General features: G+C 32.9%; 1 protein-coding gene across 2 annotated transcripts in view; it reads right to left on the bottom strand.

Annotated features, from left to right (window-relative positions):
• Positions 1–11,466: 11,466 nt before the first annotated feature.
• Positions 11,467–20,942, bottom strand: part of LOC113396884 (ras-like protein family member 10B) — a 72,209-nt gene continuing 62,733 nt past the window's right edge. For both annotated transcript variants that reach the window (XM_026634954.2, XM_026634952.2), the window contains one exon: positions 11,467–12,407. In XM_026634954.2, the coding sequence (XP_026490739.1) occupies positions 11,784–12,407 (624 nt within the window). In that variant the 3' untranslated portion in view covers positions 11,467–11,783. The remainder of the gene's footprint in view (positions 12,408–20,942) is intronic.

The following is a 20,942-nucleotide window of genomic DNA, read 5'->3' as shown; positions in this document are numbered from 1 at the left end:
TAATAAAATACAAGGGTTGTACTAAGTAATTGTTAACTGCGATTGGCATTGTATGTAACGGAATGTCAAACGACATCTGAACTACGTGTTATGATGTGCTTTCAATAGATATTAAAGTGGAGGCTTTCTTCCATAGATGTTGATAAATATTATTGGTAGATTTCTTTCAAGCCTAAGTTTTTCATACGTTTAATTATTTATCAAATATATCGATCGATCGAATATATATTTACAGTTACAATTATTGAAACGATGGATCGCGTTCTGTATTTCTAACTACTTAAGCTGTTTGGGTATTGACCGGTTGCAGTGCAATTCTCGCTGTCCACAAAATATTACTGCAATATAAATATTACTTCTGTTATTTATGAAATTAATTTATCAATATTTTAACTGATTACTATTATTTAATTTCGAGTTTAAGGACTTAGTTCTGCTGTATCATGTAGTTTTGATATGATTTTCAAATTATGTATATGTATGTATATATTAGTATGGGTATAACTTACTCCTATCATCCGTCAAAATGGCGATCAAAGAGTATCGGTCAGAATTAATTTGATAACAGAAATAACTTCAGCTTGTCTGAAACGATGTTCAGCTACATCAACATGTTAATATTCATCCTTATATTTATAATACTTAACAATAAAAAAAATTATACAAAAGAATTATTTTAGAATTATACATAACCTATAAATGGGATTGATAGATTTATTGGTTAAGCAACGCTCTCTCGCTCTCTCTTTCTTTTGAACGGCAAAACATGATGTAGGAAAGAGATATCAGTTTTTAACTAAACCTCTGCTAAATTTGATACCAATAGAGCTGTTAATGTGTGTATATTATTAAATTGTTCAACCATTGTTAGACTATACATGATAAGAATAAAAACATATGTTGAATTATGATGGTATTTAAAATCTTAGTTGTAAAAACACATGCAAATCTTTATCGTCCTGAAGACAGTGTTGCATTATTGATAACGATTTCCGGTTATCATTAATCTTACAGCTGATGCTTTTTTCGATTGCCGTATCTATAATATCGATGGTTCACATTTTAACGAACTGAAATGACCATAAAGAAATTCAAGAATAAGAACACGTTCATTCGGGAGAAATATAAAAACCAAAAGTAAGTTAAACATTAACTAATGACTATAAGAAAACAACAATATAAGAACTAAAACATTAAATAAATAAAAAATGAAGCAAACTTCCATAAATACACAAACCCTTATCTTATGATGTCCCGTGATGTGCCTCTCGGACAATTTTGCATCTGATAATACAAGATCCACAACGGAGTTTAGTTTAATGGACAGCTAACAAACCTATACATAACAATAATGTCACTAATCCACATATCAGATCAGACGACCATAGACAACGTGTAGACGGCTTTACCGTTAAACAACCATTAAAGATACTATCTTTGACATTACAATTAGATTCTGTTTTAAACTAGAAAGGAAATCACGATATTAAATAGCAATTATAATTTATTAATACATTTATTTCTTAATATCTTAAACATTTTAAACTTTATTTAATTATTAATAACACTTACTATTTGGTTTTACAACCAAGCAATTATTTATTTGATGGATAGTAGCTTTATTGACGTTATAAATATGTACATTTAGAAGGGAAGCACTAGGGTACCAGAGGGAAGGCTTCGGAGTTCCATTAACAAAATAATTATGACTATCGCCTAATATTATTTCACATTAGCGTCATAATAATGTGAGTAGGACATAAAATGGCACACTTATGAATTTCTAATAAATAAGAAAATCTATATATATATATATATAAATACAATTATATGATACATTTGTCAATTTGAGTTGTGTGGGTAAGATTAGAATTTGGAACACGATTTACGTATTGTTGAATAGTTACGTGTTTATAAATCGAATTCTTAAATGATTTTATAATGTAAAAGTTAAATAAAGATAAAATAAATTATCTTTATGGTAGTGACAAGTGGACAGCCGCAAGAATTGTGCTCTACCACTTGTGGACGAGTATACTTCACGCGACTTCATAATTGGCAGAATTATGAATTAAAACATTTACGCGTAATCGCACCTTTCCCGAGTTTAAACAAGCGGAATCGAATCAGAATGGCTCATTAAAATCTGCGCAAGTAAGCTCTACGTTTCATTTTAATATGTATACGAAAAATTTTATAATTTTTCAACTTTAATCAACGTAAAATATAAATGATCATAATACACATTTATAATTATTTTTTTTAAATAACCCAATTTCCGTTATTTTTGAATGGCTTATGGTATCAGTCATAACTATTCTTAATTCAAATTTGAAAACAAATCTAATTAGCAAAACGCTGAAAGTGAGTAGAACAGTAAAACACTAGCGACAGGATTAGTCAACATTCATAAGAGAAATAATTTACACGTAATATTGGCAGTTTCATATTTCCCAAAGCGATAAATAGACATTGTACAATTTTATATACACTCTTTAAAACGCGCAATACACTTATGTACTTTCATCAGTTTTGATGTCGAAGTAAATTAATTGATGATTAATATTTAAAACGAAAACCAATGAAGTTAACTCACGTCTCTAAAGTTGAAGCTGAAGCAGTACTTCTTGAATAGGTACCATCATCATTAGTGGTAACAAATAGGTCGTGATATAAAAAAAAAAACAACTGTCTTGTCATATTGAATTTTAGCCTGCATCATTCAAAATAATGTTAGTATTCTAGAGAGACCGTATACATAGAAATCTGTTCAGGCATTTAAAATTTTCTTTGATCTGGGGTCGTCCAACCACTGCCTCGTTCGGAGTACAGTACCGGTTGCGGGGTACTCACGACTTCGTTTCGTGGGATGCCACCGAGTGTGGCACTTCGAGTCATCTTACCCATGGCAGATTTGTTTCGCGCCGGATGATCCGAGCGTTGTTGCTGACACTGTCGCCGATGTGGTGTTTCAGGGTAGGGAACTGTTAATTCCGTATACTGCAGTGCTCATCGGTGGCAAGTCCCAGTCCTGGTTTGGTCGTTACTGCAAAACGGCTTCACGCCGAAAACGGGAACGCTACCAAGACTGGGCTAACGCATCGCCATCTGGTGATGTAAATACCAGCGCATTCAGAAATAAATATAACTCTGCCTCTAGGTCCTTCAAAAACGTAATTGCTAAGGCGAAGACGGAGTACATTAGCAGAATTGGCGAGAGACCGGTGCGCCTCCCTTCAGGAACACGTGCGTTCTGGTCTTTCGCTAAGGCTGTCTTAGGGAATTTCTGTCAGCCTACTTTTCCATTTCTGCACCGGGATGGTGAGTCATTGGCTCATACCGCGAAGGAGAAAGCTGATCTTTTAGGCTCTCTCTTCACGTCGAATTCGACTCTGGATGACCGAGGAAAATCACCACCAATCCCGCGGTGTGATACCACGATGCCGGAGGTTAAATTCCGGCAAAGTGCAGTGGTTCATCCGATCCCCGAGAAAGGCAACCACTCAGACCCGTCCAATTATAGGCCTATAGCCATCACCTCCTTTTTCTCCAAGGTAATGGAATCCATTATAAGCTGCCAGCTCGTGCGGTACCTAGAGAAGCACCAGCTGATTAGCGACCGCCAGTATGATTTCCGTTAGGGTCGCTCAGCCAGTGATCTTCTAGTTTACCTTACTCATAGATGGGCGGTAGCAGTTGAGAGCAAGGGGGAAGCATTAGCCGCCCGCTTGGACATTGTAAAAGCCTTCGATCGCGTGTGGCACAAAGCGCTTCTTTCGAAGCCATCCGACTTTCCGACTTAACCAGGTAATGACCGGTCACGGTTGTTTTGGAAAATACCTGTGTAAGATCGGACGTGAAGTAACGACTGGGGGTCGTTTAAAGCAAAGCTTACCATAATAATAACACTTTACTATCTGTTGTCAGTATTTCACAGTTCTTATTTAAATATCATCGATGTTTAAAATAGATAGTACTAGTTTACCTAAGATTGCAAAATTACGTACATAGAGCTGTTGCAACCTCGAAATATATATGTTTATTCTTTTAAAATTCCAGTTTCACTGAAACAGGTTTATCATTGATACGATATATTATTATCCAGACGTTAGTTTGCTTTCGAAACTAAAAAGGTGCATAACTTTGTTCCGCACGCCGTTTTACTTTTAATATACGGTGATAAATCACACGGAAAATTGTATTTACGACCGATTGGAGTGGATTTATAGTGAACAAAATACATTATAAAGACAATATACAACACGTGTGTTATTTTAATAATAGTAATATTTATAAATGATTTAATCAGTTATTTATAATTGTTACTATTCCTGAAAAAAATTAACTATTAACAATGTTTATATTTGTATTAATAATAATGTATGTTTTTGACACTGATCAGCTCTTGCTGCCACGACCAGATCAAGTAAGCAAGCAAGCAATAGCAAATCTTAACGGTTAAGAAATACTTTAAAAAAAAAATTAATAAAATCAAAATCGAAAAGTAGGACCAAATAAGAATAGCACTATGATCGAATATTCAACATACTACAACGGACACTTCTAAATTTCGCGTCATATTCAAAATATATTTCCTCAAGTTTTCAAGTAATGTTTATTAAAACATATTTAAGATATTCCTCTCCTATGTAATTAATATCAGATCAACTGTAGGTACCTATTCCTATCACGCATTACCACAATGTATTTTTTGTTAATTTTGATGATTAGCAGTACTTACTAAAGGTAAGCGTTACTGATTATCATAATACTATTATTAATAATTCCGATTTATCCTAAATAACGATAAGAATCGCAGTCTTCCCGATAACACCGGATTAGTCAGTAATAATAATGATTTGAACGTATTACTTTACAATCAAAACCATTCACGCAAGACTTCTCTGTACATGTATAATGTATTTTAATATTTACAAATATAAATATGAAATACGTGACGGTCAATATCTCTCTCAAACAGTTTATTGAGTTCATAGATTCTAATCTGGAAGTTAGTTACGAAGTAGAAAAGTGTAAAAGTACCCTGAATGAAATGCTTCTCTTCAATCCAAATCTATATTTTTCGGCGGCCTTGTTGTTAATGACGTTTCGAAAAATAGCGATTAAGAATTTAGAAATTAAAAACTTTTTATTTATTTAAAAATGAAAAGTTTTTAAATGTACTATTGTAAAAAGTTTTTAATTTGTGTTAAGTTTTTATTTTTAAGCCAAGCCAAAAAGATGTTAGAAATTGTCTAAGTGTTAATGTGTCGCGATATGAATCAGTCAGTGTATTACCTAACAAGCATAAAGGAGATAAAATCACAGTAGAAGATTAAAATGATGACAACATACTTGGGACAATGAGTAACCACTGAGCAACTGATGGTAGTTTAATATATACCAAAATGTTGTAAAACGACGATTCAAAACAGACTGAGTATAAATAGTTTGCCAAGTGCTGGAAGTGGAAAATTCGTGACAGAATTGTTTGAAGCCTGTTTATTGATAAGACATATCCATAATCAAGATCACTGGACTGTGTGAGGTTATCTGTATAACATTTATATATTTTTTTTAAAATGACCAAATAAATTTATCTTCAACTAATAATACTTGTAAGTAAGTAGCTGACGCCTGAATTTGTATGGATCGTACAGTTAATACCAGCGCAGTTTTCAGCTATTATAAGTTCAAATTTCGTTTGAGATTCTATCTGTGTTTACGTGCTAGGAAAATGTTTCTAATTTAATTATTTTAGGAAGTTGATGATTATATTCCACTAAATTCATAGAAGCGTCTTTAATAATAGGAGGGCAGGCAGACAAAAGGGCGATTTATTTCCAATTTGATACGATAAGGAATGAAGGTAGTATCTATTATATTGTATTTTACAATAATCGTATGACACAGACCGCAGTTATTCAAAGTTATCAAACTTTAGCTTCGCTGTAAAAAGACATTCGATGTATTTTACAAGTACCCACACAAAGGACTTGTGCAAATTACCATCACTGTTTCTTTAAGAAATATTAACCAATTCTTACATCATCAATGCACTTCCAATGTAGGGAATGCATAAGTTATGTTCCCTGTAGCCTGCCTATAGTTAAACTGGCACAGTCACTTTAAATCGAAACACAATAATACTAGGTTTTGCTGTTTGGCAGTAGAATATTAGGTGAATGAGTGGTGCCTACCCAGATGTTACTACCGAGTATTATACCAATTGGTGCTTGAGTTATGGCCAATAGGCCAGTTATGGCCAATAGACAATGCAAATGCAAGGCATTTGACGGAACAAATTCATCGTGTATGACTCCCTTTTCATTATATCCTACCACAACAGTCACATTATAATTAAGTGTGAAATTAAATGGAGGTTGGTCCGTCAAGTGCAAAAAAACTAAACATACAATCCGTTAACGATACTAGTAATATTTATGTTGAACAAAAACTAAAAAAAAAAAACGTAAAAACCACAAATTTCGCGATTAATAGCTTTCGTATCGATTTGGCACACGCACAATCTTGTAATGAAATATTGACCAAAAAAACTAATTTAGGCAAATTTAAACGTGACCTTTAATGACATTCAGCATTCACTGAATATATTCTGTTCTTTCGTTTTATTCGTTAGACATTGCTATGAATTTGCAAATATTATTCAGAAATCATTTTCTTATTGACATAAATAGTTGGACGGAGTAATTAACTACCTGATGGAAAGTAGCTATCACCACCCATAGACATTGCTGTAAGAAATATTGACCATTCTTTACATCACCAGTGCCCCACTGACCTTAGGATTTGAGATGTTATATTGCTCCATGTACCTGTAATTACACTGGCTGACTCACCATTAAAACTGGACCACAACAATACTGAGGAGTGCTGTTTGACTGTAGCATATGTTACTAGTAAGTTTTACACAGATGGGTTTGCACATAGATCTATCTTCAAATAAATTAAATACCGATATATAACAACAAAAATATATATTAAGATTTTTTTACACTTTGCCTACAATTTTGTTTAAAGCGCATAAGATTTCCACTTTGCATAACGTGTAATCTATACTAATATATAAAGCGGAAGAGTTTGTTTGTTTGTTTGTTTAAACGCGCTAATCTCAGGAACTACTGGTCCGATTTGAAAAATTCTTTTTTTGTTGAATAGTCCATTTATAGAGGAAGGCTTTAGGCTATATAACATTACGCTGCGACCAATAGGAGCGCAGCGACAGTGAGAAATGTTGCAAAAACGGGGAAAATTATTCACATTTATGGACTTTCGATGCGTGCGCAGCATAAACGTTTTAAGTTACTCAAAAAATGTGTATGAAAGATATATTCCTCTTTTAATAATAAAAAAAAAGTCCGTGACACTATATATCTATTTGTTAAGAGTGTGCTAGCAGGCGGGGCGCGGCGGCGGATGAGGGGGAGGCGGGTCAGCCCCGCCGCCGCGCTCGCCACTCTCACCCGCGGTGTAGTTCTGCGAAGTAGCAATGCACATAACGACTTAAAAAAATTAACATTCTTAATAGTTAAATTATTTATCAAAATTAGGTTTTGTTATCAGCTTATTTGCTCATTATTTTTTATCGTTTAAAATCGGTTACATTTAAATCATAATCTGCTGTAGTTTTAACTTACGATATAAGATAAAATTTCAATGAACATTCCTTCGTACTTTGCAAGTAAACAATTCAAACGTTTCACGGTATAAATAAGGTATAAAAATTACATTACACACGTAAAAAAGTTCAAAATGGCGAGCGATACTTTCACCGATGCAGATTAATCATCACTGAGAAAATAAATTATGCAAATAAGCAAATAGGTGAATATCGTTTAAAATGACTACACAAATAAATTAGTAGTTCAATATTTCAAGTAATTTCTATTACGTTCAAGCATATTCAACACGGTTGTACTATAATCACCTTATGAAATAATAACACCAAAGGAGAAACAATCTAAACTTCTTATTGTTCGGTTTGTTTATCTTATTACGTTTAAGTTAATATTGTTTGTTTTCAACCGACTTCAAAAAGGAGGAGGTTATCAATTCGTCTGTATTTTTTTTTTTTTATATGTTTGTTACCTCATAACTTTTCACTGGATTTTGATATTTTTTTTTTGTTTGAAAGGTAGTGCTTCCCGTGGGGCCCCATTTTAATTTTATCCTGTTACGATGATGGTATCCCTATGAAAACGATATAAGTCTTAAATGTGCATTATGTATGTGCGCGATAAATAGGTGAATAACTCAAAATTGTGCCAACCAATTTTAATGATTCTTTTTTTATTATAAAGGATATACTTCAAGGGTACTATGGTGAAAGTTTGGTAAGGTTCTGAGCATAGGATCCATGAAAAAGTAACGGTACAGAATGGAACGGAACAATTCTAAGGAGCACGTTAGCGATACTCGGCCGAATCTTTTAGAAACAAAAATTTTGACAAAAAAAAACCGACTTCAAAAGAGAAAAAAAATAATATGCTCTAAAAAGTAAAAAATAATTGCTTATTATTCTACAACTTAATAATCAAGTAACTTATTCTACTTACCAATATGTAGGTACGTTCTGTGTTTCCACGCAAGGAGATAAGTATGTACCTACCCACTTTAAATCTAACTTAACACAAACCTATGAATAACAAACAATGATCACAATATTTTTTAGATTTATACTATGTAAAATGAAATTAAAAATATTTAGACTATTTAAAAGTCAGCAAAGTTATTACGATAATATATTATAGTTAAAATTATTGTTATTTTTGGAGGCGGTGTCAGCCAAGGTAGGTTTGTAAATATATGATATACTCCAAATTTGTAAATCTGGTCTATCGATAAATACACTTCTTCTTGGTGTTTTTTTAAACCCTATACGTACATAGTGGTCCTATATAATGACAGAAAATTGGAATCAAAATTGAGTGTTTAAGCAAACATGTCTACCGTCAGGTATTACAATTCATGAACTTTTCTCCTAATCCAAGACAAAGAAAAGTCATTCAGATTTACTATTACATTTCCTGTTGAACGTTTTGTTTGTTTTGGCAGAGTATGAATTTTGTTTGTGATTTATTTATTTACAATTGACTTTTTCTTTTGTCTTACATCCAGATGTCGATACACCTGCATCGAATTGTTAACAAAAAAAAAATTCGCAATCGTACACTATTGTACAATATTTCTTTTATGTTTAAGAAAAGGAGTTTCTCAATTCTTTAAACCCGAGCGGCCTTCCACCACATTCCCTGAAGTTAAAAATAGGTGCTGCAATAATTTTACTCAGAAATCTTAAACCACCAAATTTATGTAACGGGACCCGCCTTCAAGTAAAATTCCTTCGCAATAACGTGATCGTTGCAACAGTTTTGACTGGTCCGGCAGTTGGTCAAACAGTGCTTATACCTCGCATCCCAATGATTCCAAATGATTTACCTTTTAATTTTAAAAGAATTCAATTTCCCATTAAGTTATCTTTTGCCGTAACCATTAATAAATCACAGGGCCAAACATTTAAACACGTAGGAATCGATTTACGTCAAGACTGCTTTTCACACGGCCAACTATATGTCGCGTTGTCAAGATCGGGTTGCGGGCAAAATCAGTATGTTCTTCTACCACAAGAAAATAAAACTAAAAATATAATCTACGCTGAAGTACTGTAAAACATATTATTAAATCTTATTGACGATTATAATAACAAAACCAACGTGAGCAATCAAACGATAATCATGATAGTGTTTCCGACAACTACGCGAACGAAGTCGCGGGCACAGCTAGTTAATAATAAACAGAAAAATTGTGAGGACCCAATAAAATCCAAAAAATTTGAAGTGACAGTGATTAATTATATTCCTGTAATTTCTCAATAACCATGATATCTTCGGAAAGTTGGAATTGTGTATTCCGTAGTGTCATCCACAAATTGAATGTTGGAACTTTATAATTGTCAGAAATGTAAGAACTTTGTTGCTAAACACCAATGGTTCACCCTGCTATATAATGCAAATTAACAAACTCAGTTCCCAGAAGGGAATCCGTGTAATGTAAGAGTTATTGTCGATGTTCAAAGCAAATTTGGTCCTACTCTGAATCAGCGTAGTTAACCAATCAAAAGACACAAGGAACATAACATTACAGTAACCATAGTTGGTAGAATATTAACAATTTATGTGATATTGCTTATACGGCCTCACTTGGCTAATTTGCACAATTGCCTTCAAAATAATATTATTAATCAAAAAAATACGATAAAAAAATACTTTTTTTGACTTGGTAAGTATTATTGATATCAATTCAGTTAAGCTCATTTATATTAAACTCCCAATTATGTTTGGTATTATTTTTTAATGTTACCCTTGTAGTGTAATTCAAATAGTTAAGTCTTGATGATGATATTTATGTGCTTTCAATGAAAATAGTTTGGAATGGAATGTATGGATGAAGTTTAAAATTATGGGCAACGCAATAGTTAAAACGAAACTTTCCAATTATATTTTTTACGTAACTAATCTTCAAGACTTCTGCGATTTGTGTCTCTATTTGTGCGTTTTGCCTTGATAGTCAGCCAAAGAGGACATTTTACTTTATAAATATTAATCTATTTCATTCTTAATAAAAATATTCTCCAATAACAATTTGTATGAGATGTTTGTTGAACTGACTACTGAAAGGACGAATTTTAGCAAATTTATGCTTCATAGATAAAATTTAAAATCAGCCCTATAATAATTATTTCAAATAACTAAGAAACCACAGTATGTATATACATTAACAATTATATAAAAATAATTTATTAATATCAATAAACAATTCATTTTGATATCATTTGAATTGAGAATGTAGGTGACGATGACTTAATTTTATTGCAACATATTATTCTACGGAATAAAGTACATTTTTATCATTAACACGATATTTAAATAAACTTTAACATATTACTTTTATACTTTAAAGGACTTATTCAAAAAATCTTATTATAAAAATAAAATAACTTTTATTAATCATAATTATAGATTGGATTTATCAAATCGTATTGATTTGACCAATCAGTGTCCAAAGGAAATATCTGTAAAGTATGTTATTAAAATACCATCATTATTCATAGTTAAAAGTAGCTTTAACACCAAAACAATGATCGTCAAAGTCATAAATCTCGACCGAAATTTTATATGCCTCAAGGAATTGTTTTTTTAATATTCAAAGAAATATGTTAAAAGTTATAACTTCCGGAGTGGATTTCCTTCTTTTCGTTTTGCTTTCGTTTTTCAGCATACAATTGAAATAGATGATGTTTTTTTTGGAAGAAAACAATTTTTTGTTCAGTAACAAAATCAAACTTTTTTTTCAGTAACAAAATCTTATTTCTTACAAATTATTTTTTGATAAAAGTAATATATATATAATAGTTACCTGTTAAATAGTTAGCTAATAAAAAAATCTCAGATAAAATTTACTTATGTTCTAAACGGCATAATCAGTAAAGTTATTGAGGTATGAACTTCTTAAATATTAGTAAACGCAATAAATTTCCACAAGTTTTAAAATTAGAACACGATTTCATTTTTTTTTAATTTCAAACATATTATAAAAATATTCTACCACAATTTACAAAGCATAACGACTAATTTAACAGTATTGCAAATTGCTAATATATTGTCCGGAACTTTAAAATCAATGCTTAATCTAAATTTTTCTCATGTTTTCTAACAATTTTGGAAACCAAATGTTTTGAACATAAGCTTTATAAATCAAAAGCGCTAAGCAACAGTGCAGCGGTTTTCGTTCGACGAGCCACCTCCAGTTGAAGAATCTGGGAGTGGTTCTGAACTTCTACCTCCTCCGCTCCATTCGAGAGCATCTATCATCTCCATCAGTTCTTTGAATACAGCGATCACGCGCCAATTATATTTAGCAGAGCACTCAACATAACCACACTTCCAATGTTTGCGAACAAGGTTCACTATGTTCCTTCTCTTTTCTCTAGAATCACCGCACGCACTTTCAGCCATCGCCAATTGCTGGAGACCACTCGCTGCCGATGGTGTAGTGCTACACAGGAGGTCCTGTTTATTGCCGACTACCAGAACTGGTACATTCCTCATATCTCTACTTTCAACCATTTGATCTCTCAATGTTCGGATATACTGAAACGTTTCCACGTTCGACAGGTCGAATACCAGGATATAGGCAGTGGCGTTTCGTAATCCATAAAATCTGTAATGAGCCCATTCGTAGTATGAATTAATTGGAAAGTAAGGTATGACTGGAACGTCGGTTATTTTAACTTCATACAAATGTTCGTTGATAATCACCGAAGGATAAAATGTATGTTTGCGGTCCGTTGGCACATATTCTTCCGAAAAGTCGCTCCAGACGAATTGCTGTAACAAAAGATATATTTTAATAATATTTATTTTTGTTGTTACGTTTTAAAGGCGGTAAATCTGTCAACAGTGTAGGGTACACAATTTTTTTTTATATACGTATAGACAAATTTAGGAGCACTGAGTATGGGAAGCGAAATTACAGAATCAAAAAAAAAAAAACTTATGATTAAAATTCTAAGATGTGTCATTTATTCATCGCCTGTTTTTTAACAATCACTTTTGATTTAAATACGGTAGGAGCCCCACCGTTCCAGCAAAATATAATATTACCAAACAGAGTACCAATTCATTGAGTGACCCCTCCCAATTCTTGGATGTCCTTAAAGCCAAATAAGGAAATTTTCGCTAAGCGCTTTTACCAATTCTATCGAGGATTTAGAGTCTCAACCAAAATTAAAAATCTTCATGAGGGTCATGGGATCAGATTAATGTATCATTCGATCAACCTATCCAATAGTATTTAATGCAGTCATAAGAACGTTCTGCACCAATCCCTCCCAATTAATTAGAACCAATACCAACCAAAGTATGCGATGGCGACAAGAGCACAATGGCGATTGTAATTATTCAATCAAATTACACTTCATTCAAGTGATCTTTTACCTTGTATTTTTATCTTGCAAGATTAAATGTAAAATTACCACCGTTTCGAAATAGATCTCGAATAGATCGTAGAATCTTCATAGAATAATCAGAGAGATGTTTGTTAATATTTACATAAAAATGAAGGCCATAATAGTGAACAAATTAAAAATAATTACTGTAAAAATCATGATCGCGTGGAATGGTGGCAAGAATGCTAGAAGCATTTCCTCTTTGTATCGCAATTTCGATCCTCCGGGCAAAAATTGTTTCAGCCGTGCTGTCACCAATGTATATAATAAAGCGAGGTGTTATACTTTAATATATATCCATTTTAATTATATTCATTAGGTATATACCATATATTGACTAAGCTAAACTGATGTAAGCTAAATAATTTTCTATAAGATCCCCAAGGCCGCATGTCTGTAATCAATTTAGTATGTGATATAAAAATAGATTTATCTTTATTCGAAGTCACGTATCGTAATAACGAAACATTGAGACGAATCTTACTTGCCTAATTACTACGTGCCCTTTGGGACCATTGAAGTATTACGTAAGCAGGATTTTAGTAGTATTTAACCCGACTCTCCACCCATCCATACTAAACCAACCCATAGGCTAACGCAAACATTTGTACATATATTTTTGAACTGTTTACCTAGGCGTGTTTATGTGAGCTGAGATGGCCCAGTGGTTAGAACGCGTGCATCTTAACCGATCATTTCGGGTTCAAACCCAGGCAGGCACCACTGAATTTTCATGTGCTTAATTTGTGTTTATAATTCATCTCGTGCTCGGCGGTGAAGGAAAACATCGTGAGGAAACCTGCATGTGTCTAATTTCTACGAAATTCTGCCACATGTGTATTCCACCAACCCGCATTGGAGCAGCGTGGTGGAATATGCTCCATACCTTCTCCTCAACGGGAGAGGAGGCCTTATCCCAGCAGTGGGAAATTTACAGGCTGATTATGTTATGTTTATGTTTATGTGCAGCAGTATTTAAAACTACAAGTAAGGAATTTATAGGCTCTAGAGAAATTCATTGGACATTTATTCGATAGAAGTAAATAGTGCTGACGTAACCACCATACCCCCGGTACCTCGTGTTATCAAAAATAAGCAAAGCAAAGACCGCCCGTCCCCCTTTTGATGTTTACGTAATACTTGAATATTCCCTTTGATGGAAGTTATATTACACATATATTTGAACCAACATTGCCGTATTGGTTCTTATATATTTAAACGATATGGCATTGGTAACAAAATAATTTTCCCAGGACATGACGAAAGAACAATATTGGATCAAATGTTGGTCTTTGTGAGGGGACGTTATTACATATAATTTTGAACATTTACGAGTTATATCATATTCAGAATGGGTCTGTCATGCATATAAATGGGCCGTACTACTTGATGTATCTACTATGGTCCAAATTGTTCGTAAATATGAAAATATTTTGATATGGTTAGAATTCCAAGCGTGCTTCGTTTTGATTTTATAAAATATACTTATAGCATTAGACGAGTGTCTACACTTGGCACAACAAATATGAATTATGATTAAATCGTTTTTATTACAGGTTGACATTTGAATAAATATAATTAGCTCGCAGACTCCATTACAATCTAAATAATCATTCATTAAGGAGATTGAGAATTATTTTACAGATAAACTAATTAAATTTCATTTTTAGCAGACATTAAACGTACAGGAGGTTATCATTTCTCGTTACGCAATATCTTTATCGTTTATAAAACCATTGTGAAGACTTTTTTTAAATAATAATTAATAGGTGAGGGAAGTTACGTTGCATGATTTCGTCATATATTTCCATTGACTTGCTTTGATAGGCAATCGAATCCAGGAATAATCGTATTGTAGATATAATAATACATTTTTTTTTATGATATCAGTAGGCAGACGAGCAATAGGTCACCTTATGGTAATTGGTCACTACCGCCCATAGACAATGGCGCTGTAAGAAATATTAACCATTCCTTACATCACCAATGCGCCACCAACCTCGGGAGCTAAGATTTTATGTCCCTTGTGCCTGTAGTTACACTGGCTCACTCACCCTTCAAACCGGAACACAACAATACAATGAGTGGGTGGTACCTACCCAGACGGGCTTGCACAAAGCCCTACCACCAATTCAAATAGTTTAAATAGTTATACTTTTTATATGTTACATAGCTTGTGTACTCACTGACTTTTTAGTTCAAATGTACCGGCATTTTAGTAAGTTACTTAGGCCATATAAAATAATTACCTTATTGGAATATTATTATTGTTATAAATTGTAAAGGAATGTCTGGGTCCGTTTATAAATCAGAATAGAGCGTGTTATTCGTACAATTTTATTGGAATAGAATAATTCACTATTATTGTTTACTCTGAAGCTGAGCTAATAAATAAAGGTACAATTTGAATAATGGCTAACGATGTAGAAGTTCCATAACAAAAGGTAAATAAAAGGATAAATAAGGGTCCGAGGGAAACTAACCGTGTACATTCGGAAACGAGTTTTATATTACTCTCCACGCTCCAATTAAACATTCATAAAAGATGAACTAATAATAAACATAATAATTTCACCAGACTACACAGAGTAAGCGATCGATTAATGGACAATTTTACTTAAGAAAAGAATCCCAAAAATCTTCAAAATTATAAAATGTAAAATTCATGAAGATTTTTTAGAAACTAATTACTTTTAGATGGTAATAAATCTTGGGAATTGAACAATCGCCTCCAGGCCGTTTCAAATAGAAAATGCAAATAATTGTATTGTAAATACAACTGTTGAAAGAAATAAAAAGGGATAGAAAAAAGAAAAGTCAAGCTGAGTTTCTTTCGCCGGTTCTCTTAAAATCTTAGGTGTTTCGAAAGGCTTCAAAAAATAATTCTTGAGTATCAATAAAGTATAACGGTTCTATGTTGAATAAAGATTTTTGAATTTGACTTTGAATCACATGTCCGTGAATCGTTGTATATTCATATTATCCTCCTTGGACACAAAAAAAAATATTTACGTTATCTAGAAATATTATAAATCGTATACGTTTGATTTAAATATCTAGGTAACTATCATAGCTGAGACAAAAATAAAGGACACCAGTTTGTTACTAAGTACATCCACACTAGGAAAACAGTTTGTCGTTTGGCGAGTGTCAAGCTTTCTGCGTGAAACCAAAATAATAAAGTTGCTTGTTTGTTTTATTTGTTTGGTATTGCAACACTTTATCTAGGTATATAAATGATCTAAAACATTGTGTCTCTCGATCACCTCATTCAATTAATCTGTTATTATTTCTATAGTTTAGTTTTTCTCTTTCTACAGACTTGAAACATTCTAAAAATCTAGATCTAAAGAGATCGAGGCAGCTAAAAGTTGGCGACGACGTAAAATAAAACGTTTATCAGGAAATGCATCAAGCTTACAAATCTGCTAAAGACAATTATTATAAAGACAATTTTCAACTTATAAAATAAACTACTGTATCTCTGAATATTTTAATGTTTGAAATTTCACCATCAGTAGTTAAGCTGTGAAAGCGTAAAAGAATAATAAGAAAACAAAGAAAACTCTTGGATTAGATTTTTCTTTTAAATCTCAACTATATGAGCAGCACTCAGGATGTGTATACGTATGTGCACAAAATAGTTCAATTTATAAAATGATTTGCTTTTGAAGTCGATGTCAATCAAAGCAGGGCAAGGCAAATTTATTCGTGTCCTATTCACTCTTTTTAGTACGGCTTCCAATCTCCCATAAAATCTCTCATTCAATGAACGCCAGAGATTGCGTTCCTGTTTTATTATTCAAGTAAGGTACAGTTTCATAGTAGCTATTAGGTTGGAGGCGAGCGTCAGATATAAAGTATTCTAAATGACTCCTAATTATTCAAGCAAGGCTGAAAAATATTCTACGATATAAAAAAATAGAATTGGATACCAAATTTGAACCTCAACCTAAAGCTTGCTCTTCAAAACTTTGTTATGTATTTGTAAATCATCATTTTATAATAATAATGGAAAATGGATATTGTTATGTTTGGATATATATACATATGTGCGTACTTATATAACTATATATATATATAACGTTAATGATCATTTTAATTCAGTAAAGCTCCAAGATTGGCCTTGCGATTGGACGTTGTTAAGTACGTATTTGATTAGCATTCGTTAAATTTCTTTAAATCGTATTTTTTTCGTTTAAGTTACGTTTAGGCTATTTAAATACTCCTGGTCTTTATAATAGGTAAAACTTCCTGATTATTAACCATTAGAGGTAATGGTGTTATGGAAATAGATGGTAAACATCACCCGCGTTTAACACAATCGTTGCATATTTTATGAGCCTTATCGTATGTTGTAAATGAAATCTCCATATATTTCGTACCTCGCAATCAATAGTAAATCCAGTTGGGAACATTCTGTAAATATCTCACGGCTGGGAAAACACTCTTGAGGTTGGACTCCACAATTCGATTCTAATGACGATTAGTGAATGCTTGTGTTTTTTTTTTATATATATCGTTATTGGTAACTCGTCGTATTCCCGTATTCCGTAGGTGATAGGTATGACTATTTGTAATAATTTGAACCAATAATACATCAGGGGGTTAAAATTATCGCAAATAATCACCCCTACGTCTAATTACCAATAACCTAATAATAATAATTGTATGTGTCTGGCGGTGGGATATGGATGAGTCGGCTTGCAAAAAGCCCTAAACTCTATCAGAATTCCTCGCAATATTTTTCGTTTATCGCAGAGAACTAAACAAATTAAGTACATGGAATCGTATTGGTACTTCCCCGGGTTTCAATTTGTAAAGTTTGGTAATTGTTGCATGGTTTACGCGAGATCAGTAACTGGACCCAGTGACTTGGTATTTCGGACGCAGTAACTGGCTACATGTAGACAGGATCGGACAGTAAATCAGTTGTACGATATTCAGTAAGCTACAAAATGGTACGTTGACACTCTATAACAAACTGGCAGCGACTGTTCAATTGCGTTCATACAACGCACGTGTCATGTGCTCAATCTGTGTATATAATTTATCTCATGCTCGGCAGTAAAGGAAAACATCGTGAGGAAACCTTAATTCCTAATATCAATAAAATTCTTACACATGTGTATCCGCCAAACTGTATTTGAGCAGCGTGGTGGAATTAGCTCCAAACACACTCCACAATGGCAAAATTTACAGGCTGTTAATGTACTTTACTGTAAATATTGTGTAATATTATTATGAAAATGATTATGAAAATGAATTGTATTTTTTTTTAATAATTAGTTTTTACGAAATATAGAACCTTTTTTATTAGTTTATTAATAGTAAATAGCTATTTACTATTATATATATAAATAGTTCATTTTAATTTGAGTCCAAATTAATTTATATATCAAACAATTATGATGAAAGTCGTACAATTTTAAAAATATTTGTCGTGTTCACGAAATCAATAATATTAAGAGTTTGTGATTTCCATTTTTAATAGCATTCATCAAAGCGAACTTTGTTTATGCTTCGTAAAATACGAAAAAATAAATCAAGCCAATTTCATGAATTTAATTTCGTAGTTTTTTTTTTGTACTTTCCAAATGGTAATTGGAGCTTGAACTCTTTGATAAAATTCATTTACGTTTTGTGATCTTATTTTTCAATAGTATGTTTGCAAATATTAGTAAACTATAACGGATTTTTACTTGGTGGTAGGGCTTCGTGCAAGCTCGTCTGACTATGACTTAACCCAGTCATCAGATAGTTTACAGCCCTTTGGCTGTTGGAGTTTGAAGGCGTTCGAAGTTCCGAACGAGCGAGTGTACAGGCCCAACATCGTAGCGCCCAATGTTGGTAATAATTGTTACATTGCTAGAGTATGGCCGGCTATTACCACTTACTATCAGGTGGACTATTTGCCAAACTTGGAAGTGTGTACACTCCCTTACCCCGGAAAGCACGAAAAGCAACTGAGTCTGCGCCTTAACTCTTTTCGGTCCTGTCGGATTTCTGGTTCCATCGGATTATGAGAGTAGAGAATAGAGAGACCTATGTTTTGCACACACTCGTAAACTATATGTAATAAGACATTTTTAACTTTGCCGTTTCATAAATTCGAATCATTTTTAAAAAATACTTTGGTAAAGAAGGCATATTATTCGATACAAGATTATATCGATGAACTACATTTTTTTCTTTATAAATTGGTAAGACAATGATATTTCTAGGTCAAATAGTTTCTGAGATATGACAACACATTTCTTTATTGACTGCTCACTACCGCCATACCCGAAACAATCAAAACGGTCGCATCTTACTTGAATCAGTTGCCGCTCAGCGTTCGTACGCCTCAAATGTATTTAGTTTAAGTTACTACCTGATCGTTGTGAATTACGGAGCAAAAACTTGAAATGTGATTATTTTATACAGTATTATATTGACTTAATACCCTATTGATTGTTAAATATAATATGAATTTGCAATATCATTTTAAAATAATACCCTATTGCCTGTTAAATATTAATTTTTTTTTTATTGTTAACGAAGTTAATTCAAATTGATACTTTATAGCTCCCAATTTGTATAAGATAATACTTTATTACTTGAGATTGACGCTCAGTGACGGAGTTACAAATGAAATGTTACCGTTTAGTTTGATGTTTATTTATACTTTTCGTTTAAATTTTAGCATTACTTACAAACTATGAAGCGAAGTAATAGGGCTAAAATGATAATGAGGGCAATCTACGATCGCCAAAGAACACCCGAATCGAATTCGAGATGATCGATCGATCGAGATCGAGATGAGAGAAATCGAGGTGAAGATTTACGCGACCCAACTTATGTCCCCGAAAATAATACGCAGCACCATCCTCAATCGTGTGCATCAGAGTCATCGGGTAGCCAACAAACATGCGAGTATGGCTCTTGTTCGTCGGACGTTTTTTAAACTGTTTGCGTTGCGGACGTTGCATAAACTGTAAAAATGAAAAACCGTCGCGTTCTTTCAATAACGCTTTTTATTTTATGATTGAAGACCGAAAAATTCGTGTTTGCAAACTGTTTTTCAAGTCTACTTTAGACATAAATGATAAAACAATATTAACAGTTCGACAAAAAACGAATGAGGGTCGATTTGTTACTGAGGATTTAAGAGGCAAACATTCCAAACATGTAAAATTGACGCAAGAAACCGCCGAAGTTCGTCAATTCAATACTACGTACAGAGAGCCACTACATCAGAGCACAGAGCACTCGTCAATATTTATAAGGAAGCAAGAGCTCAACGCAAATCTACAAAGATTAAGACATACTCAAATGGAAGGTGACGCTTTTCACTCTACCATAGAAAAAGGTATCAATAGATCACTGAAGTCTGGTCCTATTTATAGCCCTCAAGAATATGTAAGTATATTAAAAACTGCAAAGAAAAATCCACCTTACTTTGCAGTTCAAGAGCTAGCTTTTAACGACTTCTACGATATTAAAACAATGTGCGATAAAATTGAAAATAACTATTCTAAATCAACTAACAACTGTCAAGTAAAATTAACAGATATAAAAATAATACAAGTTAGAAAAGATGATCCTCTGGCTTTTCATGTAAAAACATCCTATGCCGATGAAGATTTTAAGCGAATAGAAATAAGAAATTGTAATACAAGACAGCAGAAAACTGTATTCACTATTCCAGAAAGTCTGGAAAAAGCTTATTCTGCAAAAATGCCAGTCAGTGAGACAAAAAGCAGGATATTTTAAAGCTAATTGAAAAACGGCACATTCCGCAAATCTACTATGATTTCTACAAATCCTTGTAATACATAATGTAGATTATTTTATATGATTATGATAACTTTTAACTAATTTTGAGACTTGAAATGCCATTGATAACGATATTAGTATGATAAGAGCTTATGGT

The sequence above is a fragment of the Vanessa tameamea genome, chromosome 21 (assembly GCF_037043105.1).
Source record: "Vanessa tameamea isolate UH-Manoa-2023 chromosome 21, ilVanTame1 primary haplotype, whole genome shotgun sequence".
NCBI lineage: Eukaryota > Metazoa > Arthropoda > Insecta > Lepidoptera > Nymphalidae > Vanessa > Vanessa tameamea.
Note: the sequence above shows the minus strand (reverse complement) of the source record. Positions and strands in the feature narration are given on the sequence as shown.